General features: G+C 42.4%; 1 protein-coding gene across 1 annotated transcript in view; it reads right to left on the reverse strand.

Moving 5' to 3' along the window:
• Positions 1-20514, reverse strand: part of atp1a2a (ATPase Na+/K+ transporting subunit alpha 2a) — a 43079-nt gene that overhangs the window by 17607 nt on the left and 4958 nt on the right. The window contains exons 3-17 of the mRNA XM_052087362.1: positions 18590-18649; positions 17518-17721; positions 14264-14377; positions 14053-14187; positions 13319-13436; positions 11798-12066; positions 11146-11344; positions 10137-10246; positions 7628-7762; positions 7096-7175; positions 5901-6010; positions 4427-4602; positions 2961-3097; positions 2288-2438; positions 1103-1271 (exon numbers count right to left, since the gene is read on the reverse strand). Coding sequence (XP_051943322.1) covers positions 1103-1271; positions 2288-2438; positions 2961-3097; positions 4427-4602; positions 5901-6010; positions 7096-7175; positions 7628-7762; positions 10137-10246; positions 11146-11344; positions 11798-12066; positions 13319-13436; positions 14053-14187; positions 14264-14377; positions 17518-17721; positions 18590-18649 — 2167 coding nt within the window. The remainder of the gene's footprint in view (positions 1-1102; positions 1272-2287; positions 2439-2960; positions 3098-4426; positions 4603-5900; positions 6011-7095; positions 7176-7627; positions 7763-10136; positions 10247-11145; positions 11345-11797; positions 12067-13318; positions 13437-14052; positions 14188-14263; positions 14378-17517; positions 17722-18589; positions 18650-20514) is intronic.

Genomic DNA, 20514 nt, shown 5'->3' on the forward strand with positions numbered 1-20514 from the left:
GAAGTCCCAACGCTGGATTTTGCCAAAAATGTCTGCTTGGAACAGAAAACCTTTCCATTCACTTTTGGAGCGTAGGTCCTTGAGACTTTTTCCTGCATCCTGTTATGATAGATCGGGAGTCGGCAACCCGCGGCTCCAGAGCCGCATGCTCTTTAGCGCCGTCCTAGTGGCTCCCCGTTATGGCTGTTGCTCATGATGGCATGCGTGTGTGAATGCGTGCTTATGCGCGCGTGTGCGGGAACGAGTCGATCGCGGGAGGTTGGTTGATCGAAAAGTAGCTCTTCGGTCAAAAAAGGTTGGGCATCGCTGCTCTCCAGATGCATTGCTGGGGGAAAAAATTTAATCATGAAGTCTCATTGTGTATTTGTAGCCAACTTAGTCATTTTGATCGTAGGCTAATATATATACATACAGCATGAGCTGCCTTCATTGTACCGCTTATACAATGCTTTTAATTTTTTGCGAGCCGAGACATAGTTCTTTTCGTCCAATATAGCTCTTTCAACATTTTGGGCTGCCAACCCCGATGATGGATGATTCCACCCAATTTTGTATCAATTGGTGAAGCTGGTGTTTGGGGCAGGTTCTGTTGAACCTTTCACTGGGTACGACAGAATGTGAATGGAGTGCTTGAAACCAAAGTGGTCAACTTTCATCTATAACTGCTTCAGACAACAAAGTGTATGCAGAAAAGTGGTGAAGATTGAACGACTGTCTGTGTCCTATGTGTTGTGTTTTTATTTTTGTTATTTTGACTTCAAAAGGGCGCCGCGAGAGTGGCTGCCTTTCCAGCAGCTCCTATATTTTAATGTTCTACGTCTTCCTTTCATAACTTTGCTGCTGTGAATTGGGAATTTCTCCCTTTCAAGACTAATAAAGTTTTTCTTATCTTTATGTGAGATGACTGCTTCAAACCAAAATGGTGGACTTCTAGTCAAATGTTATGTATTGGTCCTTGAGACATTTTCAGGGATTCTACCATGCATGCTATGCATCAAATTTGGTGTTGAACTGTCAAGTGTTTTTTTTTTTTTTTTTTTAAATGAAATAAGGCCATCAACCCTTTCCCATGAGTCACTTCCTGTCCTTGCCAATCACTCACCCTCCTCCACGCCAGTGACAATGGAGGCAAAGTTGTCGTCCAGCAGGATAATGTCAGCCGCCTGCTTGGATACATCTGAGCCGGCGATCCCCATGGCGACGCCAACATCTGCTTTTTTCAGGGCTGGCGAGTCGTTGACGCCATCACCCGTCACGGCCACAATGGCCCCCTGTGCGCCCCCAGATGGCGGAAAAAGTTCCAAGAAGAGTGAGATAAGTGGCATGATTTAAGCCCCCGCACTTTCCTCTTAATAACGTCTTTTCGAGAGAGTCTCGGGGGAGATTAAATGAGGAATGGAATTGAGTCGTAATCATTCAGTGGGCACAGTGAGAGGAAGTCCAGAGGGGAATTGGAGCTTGACCTTAAGTGTGGCTGTGCACAGACGCCACAGGCATAGATTAAAAACATAACACGTACACAATTATGTTCAACCAGCCATTCATTACTGCCAACACACATTCTCACAATAAGACGAGGACCTAAAATAATAGGCACACACACCACACACACACGCACACTTGTTTTCATTCGCAATGCCCAGTTTAGACAATCAAGTGCATTCAAAACACACACAACTGCTTACTTTAAATGATCACATTGGTGTGCAGCCACATGCTTTCTAAAGACGACAAGATTCAGGCTCCTAGACACACACACAGTCTGATCCTGATGAATATCTCATGTCGATCTATGTGGATCTTAAAATATATCCGCCATGAATATTCATGGACAAGAACATGTATATACACTCATGGAGACACACAAACAGATGAACAAAAACAAACACATATGCACACTGCATCATTAGACATGTGCATGAACATTCTTACCACACAAACCCACACAATATTCCTTAAGGACACATGCACAAGAACATTAACACAAAGTCCATAAGGACACATGAGCAAAATCACTTACACGTGTACACACACACACATTTGGGTTGGGCCATGACACAAAACATGGTTTCAACAAGTACAGATGGACAGGAACACTTACACACACTTACACGCACATGCACACACATTGAGAACTCAAGCAAAAATACGGTCTCTTGAAGGACAAATAAGAAACATAAGAAACACACACACACACACACGCACACTTCAGTCTGAATGAAGACTGTGTTTTCCTCTGACGTTGAACACAAGACGCAGTTATATGGATCTTTATGCTCGCTCCCACCTGTCTCTGGTATCCCTCCACAATAATGAGCTTCTGCTGGGGCGAAGTGCGAGCGAAGACGATCTCTGTGTGGTTTTTCAGCACGTCATCAAGGTACTCTGAGCTCATGTGCTTCAGGTCCGAACCGTGAACCACGCAGGCCTTGGCGTCTCTGGTAGGAGAAAACAAGGCAAAGAGGGCTGTGACACACATGTATAGAAAGGCAAGTTTATTTTGTAGAGTATGAATCCATTGCGTGGTAGCTCTTATGCAACATATGCTATTTGTACTTTATTGACTTCCTGTCACATCATTCCGTTTTATCAGTCAAACTTAACTCGGGACATTTTAGCCCATTCTAATCAAAATTGCAGTTTCTCTGACCTATACAGTTTTCTGTTCCTTGCGCTGTGCCCTCAAAAGGAGCAGGGAGAAAAGCAAGCCAAAATGTATGCACAGTATTGACGAAAAGATCAAAGTGGGTAGAGCTAAAATTGTGACATTTCACATGTCGAAACACAAAAATGTAATTTCAAGGGAAAGTCAAGTACAAACATTTCTTGACAATATTTAAAAAATTGATTGCACATCAAAACAAAAAATAAATATATCAGCCAAACTACAACACGTCTTGAAAAAAATCTAAATACAGCCATGGCGCCCTGGAGACAAAAAAAAAAAAAAAACGACATACCTGGGGTTCACCTGGTTGAGTGGGATGTTGAGGCGCTCCGCGATGTCCTCCACCGTCTCGTTTCCCTCGGAGATGATGCCCACCCCCTTGGCGATGGCCTTGGCCGTGATTGGGTGGTCTCCGGTGACCATGATCACCTGAGCGCACATCATTGTCACAGCATTATTCAACTTGACCCCATCGCATACAACTGATGTGGCATGATGCCATCAGGGCCCATCGCTCAGCTCAATTGACAAGAATGGAGCCGTTAGCAGCAAAGTGCGTTGTTGAGAAATGACTGATGTGCGACCAAAGCTGCGCTGTGAACAAACAGAGGACCAGCGTCGTTTATGATGTACAGTATGTTGTTGGTTCGTGATCATTTAGAATTTTGTCAGGAGTTAGGAGGTATGCAGTGGGTGGATTTTAATCATAAACAAAACGACATGACTTAATGTCCACTCGAGTGTTTTTAAGCTTCCTCTTTCCAGTTTAGGGACAACCCTAAAAGTCGTTCGATACTCTGGATGAGGTTTTACAAGGGTCTTAAGACAGTCCTAGTCAATCACCAGACCAGAACCCAATAGAGCATTCATTTGTCCTGAACAGGAGAGTGAAGGTGAGGAAGCCCCAGGAACAAACAAGAAGCCTCTTTCAGGCTTTCGTAAAGGTCTGGAAAAGCATTTCAAATGAAAAATGCACAAGTCTGATGAAGTCAATTGGGGGAGTGGGGAGGGGGGCAGACTTGATGCATTAATATAAGTTATACCACCCAATAGTAAATGTTCTTTTCTTTAACCGAATTCGATAATATCCATTCTAATATATTTGCTCTTTTGAAAAGTGGGTGGCTTCAAAAGAAAGATGCTCTGTCCCGAGTTGTTGAACGCATCCAAATGTCAATAGCATGAAATAAAAGCTGGAATTCTCAAATATTGTCACATATTCACCTTTGATCTGAAACGCAAATGTCTCGGTATATGACAAAAACAAAGGAATTGACCCTGCCATTCCAATCATCAAAGGAAGGTGGTAGATTGTCATTTTAGGGAGTATGACTGTGGTCTGCTTACTCCACAGGCAGTCGTTCACACAGATCAACACTTGACGTCTGTCACCATAACACGCCAACCGGGGCCTACAAAGTGTTGCCGGAGTAGAACACCCGCGGAGGAAACCTGGTGATACACTTCACTTTCATTTTCAGTAACATCACAGAAAGCCCTCAAACTGGGAGGAAAATCTCCGATGCTTGAGCTTTAAATGCAACATGTGTCATCCACCCACATGTTTATTTGCATTCTGCATGCTACCCCACAAAAGTAATGAAATGAACGCATCTATATGTATATTATGTGGATATTATTTGACATGCCCCCGAGTCTCTTGGGAGCCTTTCAAGAGTTGATCACACTTCTCATCAGTATTTAAATGACGCCACGGGAAAACGGCTTTCCTTTCGACAGAAGACAAAAAACAATTACCTTGATGCCAGCCGAGCGGCATTTACCCACAGCGTCGGGTACGCCGGCGCGCGGCGGATCAATCATGGAGATAAGGCCCAGGAAGCAGAGCTGCTCGGTGGGGAAGTTCAAGTTGTCGCAGTCGAAGGCGAACCCTCGAGGGAACTGAGACGCCGGAAGGTTCAGGTGGCAGAAGCCTGAGACGCACACAAAAAGAGAGAGCTGTTGCTGGGATGGGAAATCCATCATGGATGGCCAAAAGTCATTTATAACAAGTGTACAAGTAGTAACTTAGTCAGTCTGCTGAATATGTGCTTCTTGAAGTTTCCGATAAAAAAACTTCACCCCAGCTCTCCAAGTCCCATTATCATGACCAACATTAATTAATAGTTGCGGTTGTTTTCCTAAAAAGTACTTCTAATATCATTATAAGGCACCATAACATTATGAACAGTATGATAAAACCCCCAAAATGTCCTGAAATAAATGACATTAAAAGGTAAATGTGTGGAACGTAAAAGTTAAATATAACTGAACTTTACTAAGCCAGTGATTCTTTCGCTCACCACTAGAGGGAGTCTATGTACAACTAGTGATACTTGGACTACACTGAGAAACATTTACTGGTACCTAAAGTCTTTAAAAAGATATATTTAAAAACAGTAACAAACTTGGAAAATGAATTATCTAATAAAAAAAAGCACAATTTTTTGCCCATCAAATATAAACAGTTTATATTCTTTATAAAAGCAGTGAAAAAACAATTCAATTATATCTTTATTTTAAATATAAGTGTTATATTGTGCATATTTAAAAATGCAATTTCCTTATTACCTCAAAAATTAACAAAATGTGACCTAATTGAATGAGTATTTATTATTGATTTATATTAATTTTTTGATTATTCAATTATATTTTTATTAGCTGCAATAAATATTGTATTGAATTTTAATGCATCTAAAATAAAAATATAAGATGCATATTTTTTTAAACAAAGCAAAAATTCAGACATTCATTAAAAAAAAAAAAAATTCACATACAAGGTATTTTAATAATTACCGGTACTTTGCTAAGTCAAAACATTTGTAATCAAATATTGTTGATTGAAGAAAAGCGTCTGGGCTTTGTCAAGGTTTGGAATTTATTGCAATGTATTGCATCCAAAGTGTGATTTCTTGCACGACTAATCAATGGTGTCGTCTGCCATCGCCTTTAAGTCTTTTTATAACAGATTTATGTTGCAGGTGATAAATGTGTGCAGCTGCTGTAAATGTGTCTCCAACATTTTGTGTCTCCTCAGCGTTTGGCTCCGTCCGAGCCCGAGCAGCGAGTGTTCTCATTTGGATAAAGTGCAGCGATAAACGCTGTGCACTTCTTACGAGGGACATTTAGCTCAACTAGCCTCTTAGCCGAGGAGATGATAAAAGATAATGGACGCCCCTCCCGCCTCACACATGCCATCTAGCATCTACTGCCCAAACAACAAAAACACAACCAAGTACTCTTTCTCCGAGCCCGCCCAGCTCCATGTAGGCGTTCTGGAAGGCGTCCCGCCATTTGTCGTCTATGGTCTGCTCCTGGCCGTGGATCATGATGCTGCTGCACCTAGAGAAAAATAAAGAAGGGAGGGAAAAAAAACACCACCACCACCCATTTGCTAATGAGACTGATGTATGGAGGCGACAGTTCAAACTGTCTGCAAATCTTAAGACTGACAAGTATATACTGAGCTGTGCAGCTGTAATAAAGCATTTCAGTTTTGCTGATTTTTTTTGTGGGTGCGAGGGGCATGACCAAAATGGAGCTCAGTGACGTACTTTGGCGTCCAGCACGAGTCTCTTTTTCCCATTATATAATAACTGGGGCCCAAGTGATAAAATTGCCGCCCCATTTAAATGGCCGATATTAGGTCTTTTAAAAGTGGGATTTATTATTATTTATTTTTTTAGACATGACAACATAAAACAAGTATAATGACATTCAATTGTTCTCCCTGTAATTCAGCATGAACAAAAAAAAAGTTATTTTATTCATATATAGAGCGAGAGAGAGAGCGAGCCAGAGAGAGGTCGTGGGTTTGATCCTGGCTCCAGCTTTCCTGTGTGAAGTTTGCATGTTCTCCCCTTGCCTGTATGGGTTTTCGCCGGGTACTGCGGTTTCATCTCACATTCCAAAAACATACATGGCAGGCTGACTCCAAGTTGTCCCTAGGTGTGAGTGTGAGCGTGGATAGTTGTTCGTCTCCGTGTGCCCTGTGATTAGCTGGCAACCGGTTCAGGTATGCATGTGTATACATATAATTTTTTTAATGAATCAGATGACTAAGCTGTTATTGGAATTTTACTTGGCCAAATATCGGGTTCAGCCTTAAAAAAAAAAAGGGCAATGCCGGCCATTCAGGCAAACAAGTAAATATCCTTATGATACACAAAACCGAAACTGTGTTTCAAAATCAGCCAGTGCTAGACTGTATTTTACTTTGATTTCACAACTTGTCGTGTATCCAGACTCAAAACATGAGGATTTGATCATCTAGTTTGGTCTGTACAGGCCTATGACTGTGGCAACACCTTCTGGAAGCGATTCCTCTCACTGGCCATTTCAGAGAATAAAGGCCAGGGCAACTTTCCAGTCTTTTTCCACACCGTGTCTCCATGAGTCTGCCATTGATCCATTATTGATGCACCAACCTGTCCAGGATTCTCTCCGGCGCTCCCTTCATGACCAGAATATGACCGGAAGGACTGTCTTCTGCTTTATGGATGGAGAGCTTCAGGAGACGAGAGGTTTGGGGCAGGGTGGGTTGCAACGAGATAGCATAAATAAATTGTCATCGTACTCCCGCGATGCTGCGGCATGCCACCAAATGAAATAGACATCAAGGATAATAAATGATTTAAATGTTAAATATTTACGCGGACACGCATTTTACTTTAAGCCCCCCGCTGGGAGAGAAAGAGCATCACTAAATAATGACATCCATTAAAGTGAATCAAAGCAACTGGGCGGGACCTAGCGGCTGATCCAATTCGATCGATTGGTCATGCCTAGGGGTTTCTCACGCAACAGAGCCTTTGTGTTTACATTAACTGTTTTACAATTAAATCCTCAAGAGTAATGAGAAGTCAGCATTGTTGCTACCTGAAACTTGTTGGCAGTTTTTAAAAATGTCAAGTTGGACCGAGTACTTTACTGTAATACTGTAACAATGTTGTGTTTTACCTGGTACTTGTTGGTGGAATTGAAGGGGATCTCAGCCACTTTGCCGTTGAGGCTTCGCATCTTTTGAACGTTGCCACAACAAAGCTCGATATACTTTAGCAGCGCCGATTCAGAAGCGTCACCCACCGTCTCTCGCTGCAGGAAATGCGCACATACACATTAACAATTCAGCCAGAAAGGAGAGTTGTCTTTGTCATGGTGCAGCGGCAGCTTTTGTCTCCGGGTGTTCTTTAATTGATTAAAGTTGCACCCACGGAGAGGATTGTTCACTCGCATTATGCCCCTCATTAATCATGCAAAGTAGAGCTTAACATCTGCATCACCAAGAATTGTAGTCAGGCCACAAATGTTGCACTTTATGACAGTGGTAACATAAATACACAATGAACAGAGATGACATTCTTAACAAAAAATTCTACACAAAAAAAAGATCAACCATGGTAGCAAACAATGCTAACAGCTACCATGCTAACAGTTGGGGAGTTACACAATATGTCCCGATTTATATAACACTTGATTTAATCATACTCTCGGGATGGGCTCTTCAGTCGAACAGTATTTTAAAAGGGACTTTAACAACTACTAAGATGCTAGCAGTTAGCTTTCTAATACAAAGTATATAGCAAGCTCGCAACCGGCATACAGAAAAGGCTATGGTCAAAAGATTAAATAGATCATAATTTAAATACATATGAAATGATAAAGGTACATGTAAAATGTTTACCATGTTGTATTCAATTGGATCTTTTTTTGACAATCCAAAAATAAATGTTTTAATAATTTCTATGAAAAATGTATTTTTTGAATTTGTATGATTTACAATAAATCAATTACCTACCCAATTATTCATAATAAAACAATTTTATATATGGTTGCAAAATATTTTATTTAAGTTTTTAGAGCTTACACTATCAATTAATCGATTATTTCATCATACAAAATGTACATTTCTAAATTAATTCAATTTTAGGAGGAAGCAACTCAATCAATATAAAAAAATATTACCAAACTCTTGATAACGTGACCAGATAAATGGGGGATGTCCATTTCCTTTACTCGGCAACATGATTCATTTATATTCATACATAATCCACAAAGCCCATTATGTACATATAAAATCTAATGACATCTTACTGAAGAAGCTGATTTTTACAGTGTTATGTAAAGCAATTAAAGTCCAATCCAGCGGCAGCTCCATTTAAGTGCCATTTAGATCCTAATAATAGAGTTCTGGGAAGGCTTGTCTGCTCCCTACTGACACTCTGCATGTGAGTGTGAAAGTACCAACGCATTTTATGCACTTTTAATTGGCTCCCGACACCTGTGGAGCTCAGAGACTCATGAGAGTAAGAAGGGAAAAAAAAGCTAAATGGTGAACAACATCCGAGTGCAATACTTTGTGATCATAATGTTGCATTTCCTTTTATTTTCATTTTTACCAGATTTGGAGTTGGGCTTTTTTGACCCTCTACAGCTGCTTTAACTTTGGCACCACGGATTTATATATGACGGACAAACAACTGGCCCCTTGCAGCTGAAGCAAGCTGGGATCCATCTTATGTTGCCACCGTTTCTGACAACTGTTCATATCAGTGTTTTATCCGAGTCTTGTGAGTTTGTCACACCATTTTTTTTCCATTTCATTGTTGATGGTTCTGACAACATACTGCAGGCAATTCTTACGAGTAGCACTTGCAGATATAATTTTTAATCTAATTCGTGCCAATGAAATATGTATGTTCTGCTTTTCTCGGACTTATTGGTACAACTGTACGCCACACACCGTGGCATTTTTGTCGTGAAGACATAAAAGTAGGCATACCGAGTGAGTGTCAATGTAAAACGACAGCTGGTGACTTCACTTCTCACTTCAGCGCCTAAGTGGCATTCCTAGTCCATTCATGCAACATACATTTGGCACACAACGAAAGGACAGTGGCTAGCAATCGAACAGCCAACACCCTCACAGCCCAATCGAGACCCATAATACGAACATGTGGTATGCTAAAATATAGCAACCTCAGCACAGCTCGCGCTAATGCAGATCAATAATGATCGTGCGTTGCTCTCTCGCCAGGTAGCTACCAATTTTAATGAAAACAACTAAGCGCAATAATGACTTTACATCTGTGCTCTAGTCGGGCAAAAAAAAAAAAAATTAATTGACAACTAATCAATGATTAAATTAATACAAAAACTTTCGATAATCAACTGATTGTTTAGAGACATGTTTGACAAAAACATCCATATCCTCCGATTTCTGCCTCCCAAGTAATTTCTGTGAAAGAAAACCGATTATATTTGTATTCAAACAAAATAAGACATTTTTTAAAATCTCTACTTTTTTGTGCATTTTCTGATGCGTTACAAGTTACTTAATTGAAGTCTGATAACATACAGAATTGGATCAAATACTTGCTCACTGAACAAATTGGACCGTCTTCCATCTTCAATGTCCCGACAAAAACTCAAAGTGTCTGTTATTTGTGTGCTTTGAAAGTTTGCACACCTTCAAGATGGCGACTTCCTCCTGTCCGGCTCTGAAGTCGGCTCGGTTGCACAGGGCAGCCACGCGGGACAACGCTGCCCATGTCGGAGAACTCTTGTCAAAACACGAACCTGCAAGCAAAGTGACGATGGGAGCTATGCGAGACTTTGTTTAATGATTATTATTGTTATGAGTGAGTCATGCAGTATGTATGCGAGTAGCTTAGCTCCCACATAATTGCACAGTACAGTAAGTCAGGAACAACGATGCCTTTTTTTTCGACTGGGATTTTTCAATTCCGCAATATGAAGAATGACATTCATTTTAACGTTGCTATGATGATTTCACTGAAGCAATCTTTGTGAAAATGACATTCACTTGCCCTCTTCATTCATATGTCATTTCACTCCAGATTGCTGGATTCACTGGGAGAATGTGATCATAGACAGATGGATTTATGAGAGTGCTACCGTTTCAACCATTTTCAATAAGAAAATATTCAATGCTAATATGCTAGGAGCTGGTATGCTAATAGCAAGATAAGGACAGTAACCTGAGGACAGAAAGCACTGAAGTAGATTGTCATCGTGGTTAGAGCCAAAAAGATGAGAATTGTGTCAGTGTCCCAAGATTTATGGCCCTGACTGTCTATAGTGAAATAGGATTTCAAAGACCAGATGCTAACAGTCCTTACTGTTAATCAAAACCACGACAATTTACGGTTCTTACTAAAATACGAACCAAGTTATATCTGTGGTTCTCGTCAGGTTAGCAGCCGCCTCATTGTTATGCATCAAACACACAGTGTTACTTTGGGAACTCTGGGAAGGCGGCGTACCCCTCCATCCCTCACCCCACCACCGCCACTTCTGCACCCCCTTTCCCTGCCGCCTGCAGTTCAATTAATCGGTGCGGCGGCGTACACCGCAGCAGCCGAGCTCGCTCTGTGAGTGAACGTTGAACAGATGAATTTGGGCAGGTGGTTACGAGCTCCCCCCTCCCTCCGTGCTCTTGCATCCCTCCTACCTACCGCTCTGGTCCTCAGTGGTGTCGGCCTCATGGATTTCGTTGTCGAACCACATGTGGACGACGGTCATGCGGTTCTGCGTCAGCATGCCCGTCTTGTCCGAGCAGATGGTGGAGGTGGAGCCCAGGGTCTCCACGGCCTCAAGGTTCTTCACCAGGCAGTTCTTCTTGGCCATGCGCTTGGCTGTCAGGGTGAGGCACACCTGGGAGGAAGAAGAGGAAGATGAAAGTGGAGGGTGATGACGAGGAGCGGTTGAGCAAAGTGTATTTGTGGACCATATGGGACATCAATACTATATATGACCAACACGCATTCTACATGCTGGCGTAATGCATCAAAGCGCATCCGTACAAGTTATCGAAATTCACCAGAACAGGCTGCCACATACGATAATATAATCATGCTTTCGACTTTTGTAGCAGCGTGTGGCCCATTTTTGTACCATAGTCCAAATAAACTGAATCAATTTATCACTTTGACAAAAGGACGGAAACTAATGTAAACTCAGAGAGAAAAAGTTTTAAGAGTTTGTGTGGCTCAAAGTTTGTTAATAATTGAACTAAACCTATAGAAAATCAATTTACAAAAGAATAGCAGGAAAATGACGAAAATGAAGGCCTCGAAAATGTTCACTTCAAACACACGATAAACCCACAGTGATGGTGGCCAAGAGGCCTTCGGGCACGTTGGCCACGATGATGCCGACGAGGAAGATGACAGCCTCCAGCCAAGTATAGCCGAGGATGAAGGCGAGCACAAAGAAAATGACGCCCAGGAAGATCGCCACACCCGTGATGATTTGGATGAAGTGCTCGATGTCGATGCTGATGGGCGTGCGCCGCACCTCCAGCGCCGACGCCAGTGTGGCGATACGGCCCATCACCGTACGGTCCCCGGTAGCGATCACCACGCCGTGGGCTGTGCCTGGGGCGAGTAATCGACAGGTAACACCAGTTCCAGAGCACACCGCCAAACTAAGCTCTCTAGCAATAGTAACACTGTCGAGTTCTGTGGAACTTTTGGATGAGCACTGGTTGTGGAAACGTGTGTTTAGATGTGTCCGTTTTCAACACTGCTTATCCTGAAGAGGGTCGCCGGAGGGTCCCAGCAGACTTCAGGAGAAAGGCGAACTACGCCCTGAACTGGTCGCCAGACAGTCACAGGGCACATATAGAGACGAACAACCATTCACACCCACATCGTCACTGAGTGAGAAATGATTTCATGCTGCCCGCACGCCAGTCAGGCCAGTGTACCACTGGAGCATCAGACACATGTTTGTATTTAGTTCGAGGGTAATTTGGGGACTTCAAAAGAAGACAATGCGATGGGGGCAGTACTTCAACCCTGGCGAACCAACGGGGTCAAATTTGGCCCCTATAAATTCTGCTACTCAAATGCTACCCTTAAATCCCAAAGGGACAAATTTGGCCCTCATCCTAAATTAGAATTAAAGAATTGAATATTTGAAAAAACATTTTGGTGTTCAGTGAACATATAGCAGTCATTTAATGTATAATTCATAATTTTCCAAAGAAGAAAAGGGTTCTTGGGTTCTCCAGGATTAAAGAGGTCTGAGAACCTTTTGGGAACCACATTTGACTTGAACCTTTTCATTCCATGAACAAGCGTGCATCTTGGAACAAATTCTACAGGGGTTTTAAAAGAAGATTCTACTGGAGGGTGTAACACTTTCGAAATGTCCAGGAACCTAGGAGTGGGGGGTCTGCAACTGGGGGGTTTTGAGGACCGGATTTGAGCAACCCTAGTTTAGGCCCTTTTGGAAGACAGGAACTTTTCCCCACCCGGATCACTTCACTATTGGAGAAAGGTTTCACAGTAGCACCATGGGAATCTGTGCAAATTTGAGCTGCTACCTCTGTTGACATGCTTAAATCTTGACTAACGTCTTATTTCTACTTATTTGGACATGCTTTAACCACTAGTAAGCAACCGATCTCTTCCCTTCTAACATTTGGATTTTGGCCTGTTTCACTGCTGCTTCTCCTCTTTCGTGGAATTTAAGGTAGAAATACAGCTTGGTTCTCTACATCCCAGGTAAGGGATCAAACATCTAATTTGGGCCGAGATCTAGAAAAGAAGCCCTGCTGTACGACAAAGTCAAACAAACGTGTCGCTAATGAGAGCCGGCATGGTCCAGATGTGGCCTACTGACCCTCCACGCAGTTGGTGGAGAAGAAGCAGATGTTGCAGGTCTCCAGGGGATTGTCGTGCGTGAAGTCGGGAGAGCGTGTCTGCGGCGCCGACTCGCCGGTCAAAGATGAGTTGTCCACCTTTGGAAGCAAACGCAGTGACATACGTAACACACTTGTCAGGTCAAAACTTAACAAGCACAGAAAAAAATGAATATTCTCATCTTTGTTGTCGTTTTCTGTAATCCATTGTAACTGGCAATTGTAAATGCCTCAATATGTCAATTCTAGAAAAATGTTTTGTTCGAGGTGATGGAATGTGTAAGGATCTGAATGATTTGTTTTACAAAAATGCGTCATAAAATAATAGGTCCCAAGCGATGAGTACTTTTGGGCATATAAAATTTCATTTCACAGAGTGACAAAAAAATTAGGAACAAAGTCCTTTATTTCTGGCACAGATGATGACCCGCCAACTACTGCAGGGGAGGACTTACTACATGACATTTTTTCCCACTTAAGTATTGGTGGATGGGCAGTTTCCGTAACTACCCGATACCTTCAAAAAACATTTGACCCTTTCCTTTATCTGTCCTCCCAACAACAAAGGACTCTTCAGTCAGTGACTATAAACCATGCTGCCTGTTTCTTGCTCTGTCATGTCAGGCCCCCATCCTGAAGCTGCAAATCCCCATTTGAGAAAAAAAAAAAAAAAAAAAGCCACTCGCCCAGCCTCCTCACCTTACATCTTCCTCACCTTACATCCGCTGGCGAAGACGACTCGCAGGTCGGCCGGGATGCAATCTCCGCCTTTGATTTCCACCAGATCTCCCTGTACCACCAGCTTGGCGTCAATCTGTACCTTTTCCCCTTCCCGGATCACCATGGCTTGCTGACAAAGAAGGGCAAAGAAAAACTAGTCAGGCAAAGGAAGTTTCTCTCAAATGACGAAAATGCCCGCCACTCACTTGAGGCATCATCTTCTTGAAGGAGTCCATGATCCGCGAGCTTTTGGCCTCTTGATAATACGAGAAACAGCCGGTAATGATGACCACGGCGGCCAGCACCACACCCAGGTACAGCTGGAAATGATTATAATTTCTACTAAGTTGAAAGTTCCCATCACCCAAAATAATTGAAACGCAACAGCGAAGACAGTAACGTGATGATGTCATGATGACGGTGCCCAAGATACAAGTACAACTTTCTTGTCATTCAGCACAGATGAAATTTCCTCACTCTTAAAACAGACAAGAGGAGCCGCTGCGGGTGCCCGCGCCGCCATCAAAAGAACACCTAACATAAAACGACAAGATAATACAACACAACACATAAAACAGACAGACGTGACATCTTAACCACTTGTCCTCCATTCACTATGTTGTTTGAAGCAGTAATAGATGAAAGAGGAGCCAATCAAAGTGTCCTTTTCACCAGTGGATCCAAGATATCATGCTGCAATGTGCACACATCTGCTACAAGCTAAGCTTGAAAGCAACAAAAATCTGTAGCATCCATTAAACTCATTCGCTCCCAAAGACATTTTTAAATGTCTTTTCAGACATGGTCCAGAATTGGCTGGTACTGAATGAGTTAACGAAAAAGAGATTGGCTCTCTTCTCCTGTCCCATGTAAATCCGCTTCGATTCCAACCCGCAACTCCCAGTTCCGCATGTGCTACAAACGCTTGTTTCGATGCGGTCTTTGATTGAAGAAAAAAATACATATTTTCAAGTAAGCGTGTCCTCATGTTCTATTCCAGTCATTTGGGACGCTTCGTTCAAGGTCTTGAGTCCGAGATTTTAGGCAGCCACAGATGCTTTTTCATGTGTCCCAACATGAAGCCGTTCTCATATTCATACAGTCAGCATCTTTCACAAAACTGCTGCCAGCTGCTGCCTTCATGAAGCCAGCGTCCCGGAACATCAAATCCCCCTGCAAAAATTTGCCTTTTTCGTTCGTGTGTGTGGATGTCTGCTCATCCAACAGCGACGACACACACACGGCAGGAGTGTTAAAAAAATAAAATAAAAAAATCACCCAGAGCGAGAGAGACATTCGTTTCCTCACAAAATGGCTTGTCGCTTCGGTTTCCCGGCGACGCTTCTCCGGAATGTCTGTTTTACTTCATCGCACTCACCGGTCGTGTGTCATGCTGCTTTTGATAAAAGACGGAAATGTCAATCATTCAACAACAGAAAAATGAGTTGTACCGCAACTTCCCAGAAAACGTTGTGTCAAGGTCTATAAATTGTCATCAAAATACCGCTTTAATATTTCAAAAATAACTAATCGGGGTTAACCCTACCCTCCATGAGATGATTTTTCCTCCAGTTTTTTTTCTTGTTTCACTGGCAGAAATTATTAGCAACTGAACTAAAAAAAGACTCATGTTTACTTATATTAACTCAAATTACGACCGTTTCACAAACAGAACTTATTCGTTTTCCTTATTGGAAAATGAACATTTGTCAAAGAATCTGTCAGCCGCGTCTAAACACACCACACGTTTTATTAGCGCTAATACGTGCTAAGAGGTAGCGCTCATTTGATGGCGGAAGAGCCGGATGGTGCATGATGTATGCGTCGAAAGTGCTGCGGGCTTTGAAGCGTGTGCGGCGGAACACGAGTCGCCCTGCCGAAAGCGGCGAGATAGCAATCTCGTGGGGGAGATTAACGTTATCGGCGGCGCGCACGATCCGTCTCTCCTCGCGACGCCCTCCATTATGCAACGCCTGTAAACGCTGAATAATGATTGCATAATGACCGACGCCTATAAGACGCACTCCGGATGACTGCTCGGCTCCATTTACTGGAGTATTTAAGCGGGTTAATGCAGCAAACTAAGGGACGTTTGTCTTCTTTCCCTCGGGGAGGCATTCATTATTTCCTCATTGAAGCGCCATTATAACCCGGTTGTGTTTTTAAGAAGCTTTTCGATGTACAAGACTGTCGACAAGCGAGAAGTTCAGGAACATCTGTCCCATGCTTATTTTTAGTCCAAATTACATTTACGGTACTTTTGAGCAGAAGTAAACCAAAGTGCAGCAGAGTTGATTTGTTCAGGGCCTCAGACCCCCCTCAGTCAGCTTGTGTTCACACTTGTCCAAATGACGCGCACCAAAGTTTGTTGAACCGAAGCATTTCTTGACAAGTATGAACGCAGAATTTGAATCTCTGGTCCAGGTGGCGATACGTTGCAACAAAGAGGTTCAGATGTCTGGTATGTGTGCATATTGTGCCCACGCTTGAGCAGAAATTGAACCAAATTGCAACACAGTTCACTTGTCAAAAGGGATTACACCAGTGGTTCTTAACCTTGTTAGAGGCAGCGAACCCAACCAATTCATATGCACATGCACCGATTCAAGAAGTGTTTCTTCAGTTTTGCCGGTGCGAGACTAGAGTTGCTCAACTCGGCATGACAAATCATGCAGATGGGACATCGAGTCCCATCACGTTCTGTGATGCGTGTGAATCCATGTGCTACATATATTCGTCCAACCACTTGAGTTTTTGCTCGACATTGCATGTATGAAGACATTTTTGTTTTAAAATCACAACGTACTATTACGACAGTCACACGATGACTGAGCGAAGTAAATTTCCCACAGTACTGATTGGTCAAGCAATGTAATGTGATCATCTGCAGCCAGTGATGGTCAAGTGGGCTTGTCATAACTAATGCACATGTCGAGTCGGGTGCATTTTAACCATCATGGCGGACGCTCCTTCGAACCAGAGATTGATTCACCGAACAGCTGGGGTTCGATCGGACCCAGGTTAAGAACCACTAGACTACACAGTGTGCTTGACCTGATGAACCACAAGAAAAACACATCTGAAGAGTGTGAACACAAAATTTGGTTCTCTGGTCCAAATGGAGAAATGCCACTACAAGATTCAGACATCAAATCTAAGTTGTTGGTCCATATATTCACATTCGAGTAGAAGCAAACCCAAGTGCACCCGAGTTCACTTGCCAGAAAACCAAAAACACCTCAGTCCATTTGTGTTCACGCTTGACCAAATGACCCACACTCAAGTTCATTTCAACCAAATAACACGCGTAAAAATATAAATTGTTTTTCTGGTCCAGATCGCGATACGGCTTTAGACGACTTTGCCCTATCTTTGTCAGTCATTTACCGTTTTTGCATGAAGTGGCATCGGGTGGTAATGAGATGCACGTATTGTAAATGTGATGCCTGCAGGGCCTCACGTTGTCGTTGGGCGGCTCGTCCTCGCTGGCCACCTGGATGCTGTAGGTCAGAAAGCAGAGGATGGCGCCGAACCACAACAGGATGGAGAAGCCGCCGAACAACTGGCGGCAAAACTTGACCCACTCGGGCGTGGTTGGCGGCGGCCTCAGGGAATTTAGCCCGTCCCTCGCCAGAACTTCGGCCGCCTTGGCGTTGGTGAGACCCTGCATGAGATGAGTTGGAGAAGAAGAGGACCATCATTTAGTGGCACAGGCAGCAAAGGTACTCACATTCTGCACTTCAGTTGAAGATACTTGAAAAAAAACGACTCGGGTAATTCATCTCCTACAGCTAAGGCAACGTAAAAAAGTACAGACTCTAAAATGTACTCAAGCATAGGAGCAAAACTTTTTTTACTGTCAATTATGAGCTACAACAATTTTAATAATGTGGGACACAAAAATAGTTCCTCTCTCCAACTTCCAAGTACCAAGATCGAGATCAATCCAGAGTTCAGTTATTATACTATTCACATCGTGTGATCATCTGCAAAGGTTGGAAAAAAAAAAGTTTATTTTGACAACATAAGAATCAGAAAATACATTTTTATTCAAACTCAAGCAGCGGCGCATCTTGAGTTCATTCATGAAATGTTGGCTGCAGCACAACACAAAACACACAATCGACTTCTGTACAGTAGCCAAGTATTTATACTTGACTACTTCCCACGACTGTTTTGTGGAGTACTCCTGTCTGGCCCGTTTAACGGCCCGAGTGTCATAAAGTGCAGGATGCCTTTCACCGCACTGTAAAACGGGCTGCATGCAACTTTATTGAACGTTTTGTTCTGATTTTTACGGCCAATTAAATCAGGGGCGAAATATAGATTTGCCTCGGTCACACTGTTTGCGTGTACGTGCATCATACTAGGATTCGGACTCGGCTTACGTTTTCATGCGTCAACACATTCATTGTCTTTTAAACGACATTCCCATCCATTAAAAAAAGTGTGAGATTGCGGGATAAAAGATGAACAAGGTGAACGGGAACACTCTTGAGCATGGAACATACTGCGTATGTTTGTGTATGCACCTTCGCAAGGTCCAATCCATATCGCTTGCACAGGTCATCCACTGAGATTTTGTGGTCATCCTGCAAAAAAATAAAAAAGCACGTTTGAATCAATTTTGATGCACACATGCACTCCACAGCACTTTTAGTGGTGTTTATATCGCACAGCAGTGCCATGAAGTAGTTACTGAATAATTTAAAATCCCATTGAATAACCAAAACTGCCATTAAATAAACTGAATTTTTTAAAATGTCCTTTAATAATTAATAATTACTTACTAATAATTAATAAGGTCATAGGCTACATATAAATCAGGTCGTGGGTAGCATGAATAAATTCTATTTCATAAACTATTAACTCAATTTCATCAAAACATAACATTTTTATTGATTAATTTACATTGATCTATATTTAATTAGCTTTGCAGGTAATTAATTTTGGGTATGTTCATGTTGGTGGAGTTTAAGGAATTGCCCTTTTTTTTTAAACAATTTAGGTCATATGCTATGAATTTGATGTCTCGGAAGGGAAATTTGACCAAAGGTGATTATTTTCAAAACAGTGCCCCAACCCCAAAGATGTTTTTCATAAGGAAAATATCACTTTCTAAAAACATCACGGTGATACCACAATTAACGCAAATGTAATGACTTGAACCGTTTGTGCATCTTGGCCACCGGAGGGCAGTACAATGCAGTCATGCAGACAAAAAAAGAATTTCACTCAACTACTGTAAGCCGCTCAGTAATCTCCTGAAATATTAATCGTTTTTTACAGAGGATAAAGAATATCTGCCTGGGAGTAGTATTGCATGTCTGTCTTTATGCGTTCCAACATTTTTTTCACCCGTCTTTTCTGTCTGAGCATTAAGCTAGCGGACTAATGCAAAATCTTGTTTTAAAAAAAGACAACACATGATTCTCCGTTTCGTGTTTAGTTTGACAATGAATTGCAAATAGGTGTGGCAATCAACAGCTTGAAGATTTGTTTTCCGTCTGCCAAATTGCTGCTGTGTTGAGGTTTGCCAAATTCAGTTAGCTGGCACCGTGGAGACCACCAAAATCATTTGTCGTAGCATTAAAATAATAATAATAATAAAGTCCCATAAGTCCCATTCATACATTGTGCCAGCAATCAGTTCCACACAATGCTTGGCCATCAAATCATTAGCCACACCACCCGTCTATGTGTAACCAGGAATTAGCCAGTTTCATTTTCACATGAAATATACAAATCACTGAAGCATTCCTTTGGTCCACTGTACTGTGCAAGCCAACCATAAATCATGCTGACAGACAACCAAATGCCAACAGAGATGAGGACAGGCTGACGAAAGCCAAGCGCAACACTTGTCAGGATCCTCGCCGCCAAAAAGGTCCGCCTGACAAGTGGTGTGTCACAAGATGGCCGACCGAGAAAAAGTCAAGCCACATTTCACGCTGGCGTTTATGACAGAAGCGCAGAGGGTCGCAGCACGCTGCTGCTGGCCCACAAATTATTCAGCGTTCGAGTACAAAGCGGGCAAGGCAGAGGGCGCTTGTCTATGAGAGAGTGTGTGTGTAGTGGCCAGAAGCGAGAGGGCGTTATCCTGACATTAGGCTAAAAGTGTACACTCAGCACAAATCTACGATGAAAAATGCTAAATCCGATTAGCGCACATTAGCAGTGATGACAGGTCTTGGCGGGTTTAAACTCGATCAAACATTAAACTTAATGTCTGAGACGCATTAGGTGTCTTTTGTTAGCCCACACAAAGAAAATTGAAAAAAGAAAAATACAGACCAGAAAATATTCAAGACAGAGGAAAAACATAAGTATGGACAAAAATATTAACGTAAATAAGTATTTACGGATGGTTAACTTTCTAAATGCTAATCCTATTCCCACATACAGTATATTCACCGTTTCTTAGGTCGAGCAAGCTATTACTTTTGTTCGCTCAAAC

Source organism: Hippocampus zosterae, chromosome 15, assembly GCF_025434085.1.
Source record: "Hippocampus zosterae strain Florida chromosome 15, ASM2543408v3, whole genome shotgun sequence".
NCBI classification, from domain to species: Eukaryota; Metazoa; Chordata; class Actinopteri; order Syngnathiformes; family Syngnathidae; genus Hippocampus; species Hippocampus zosterae.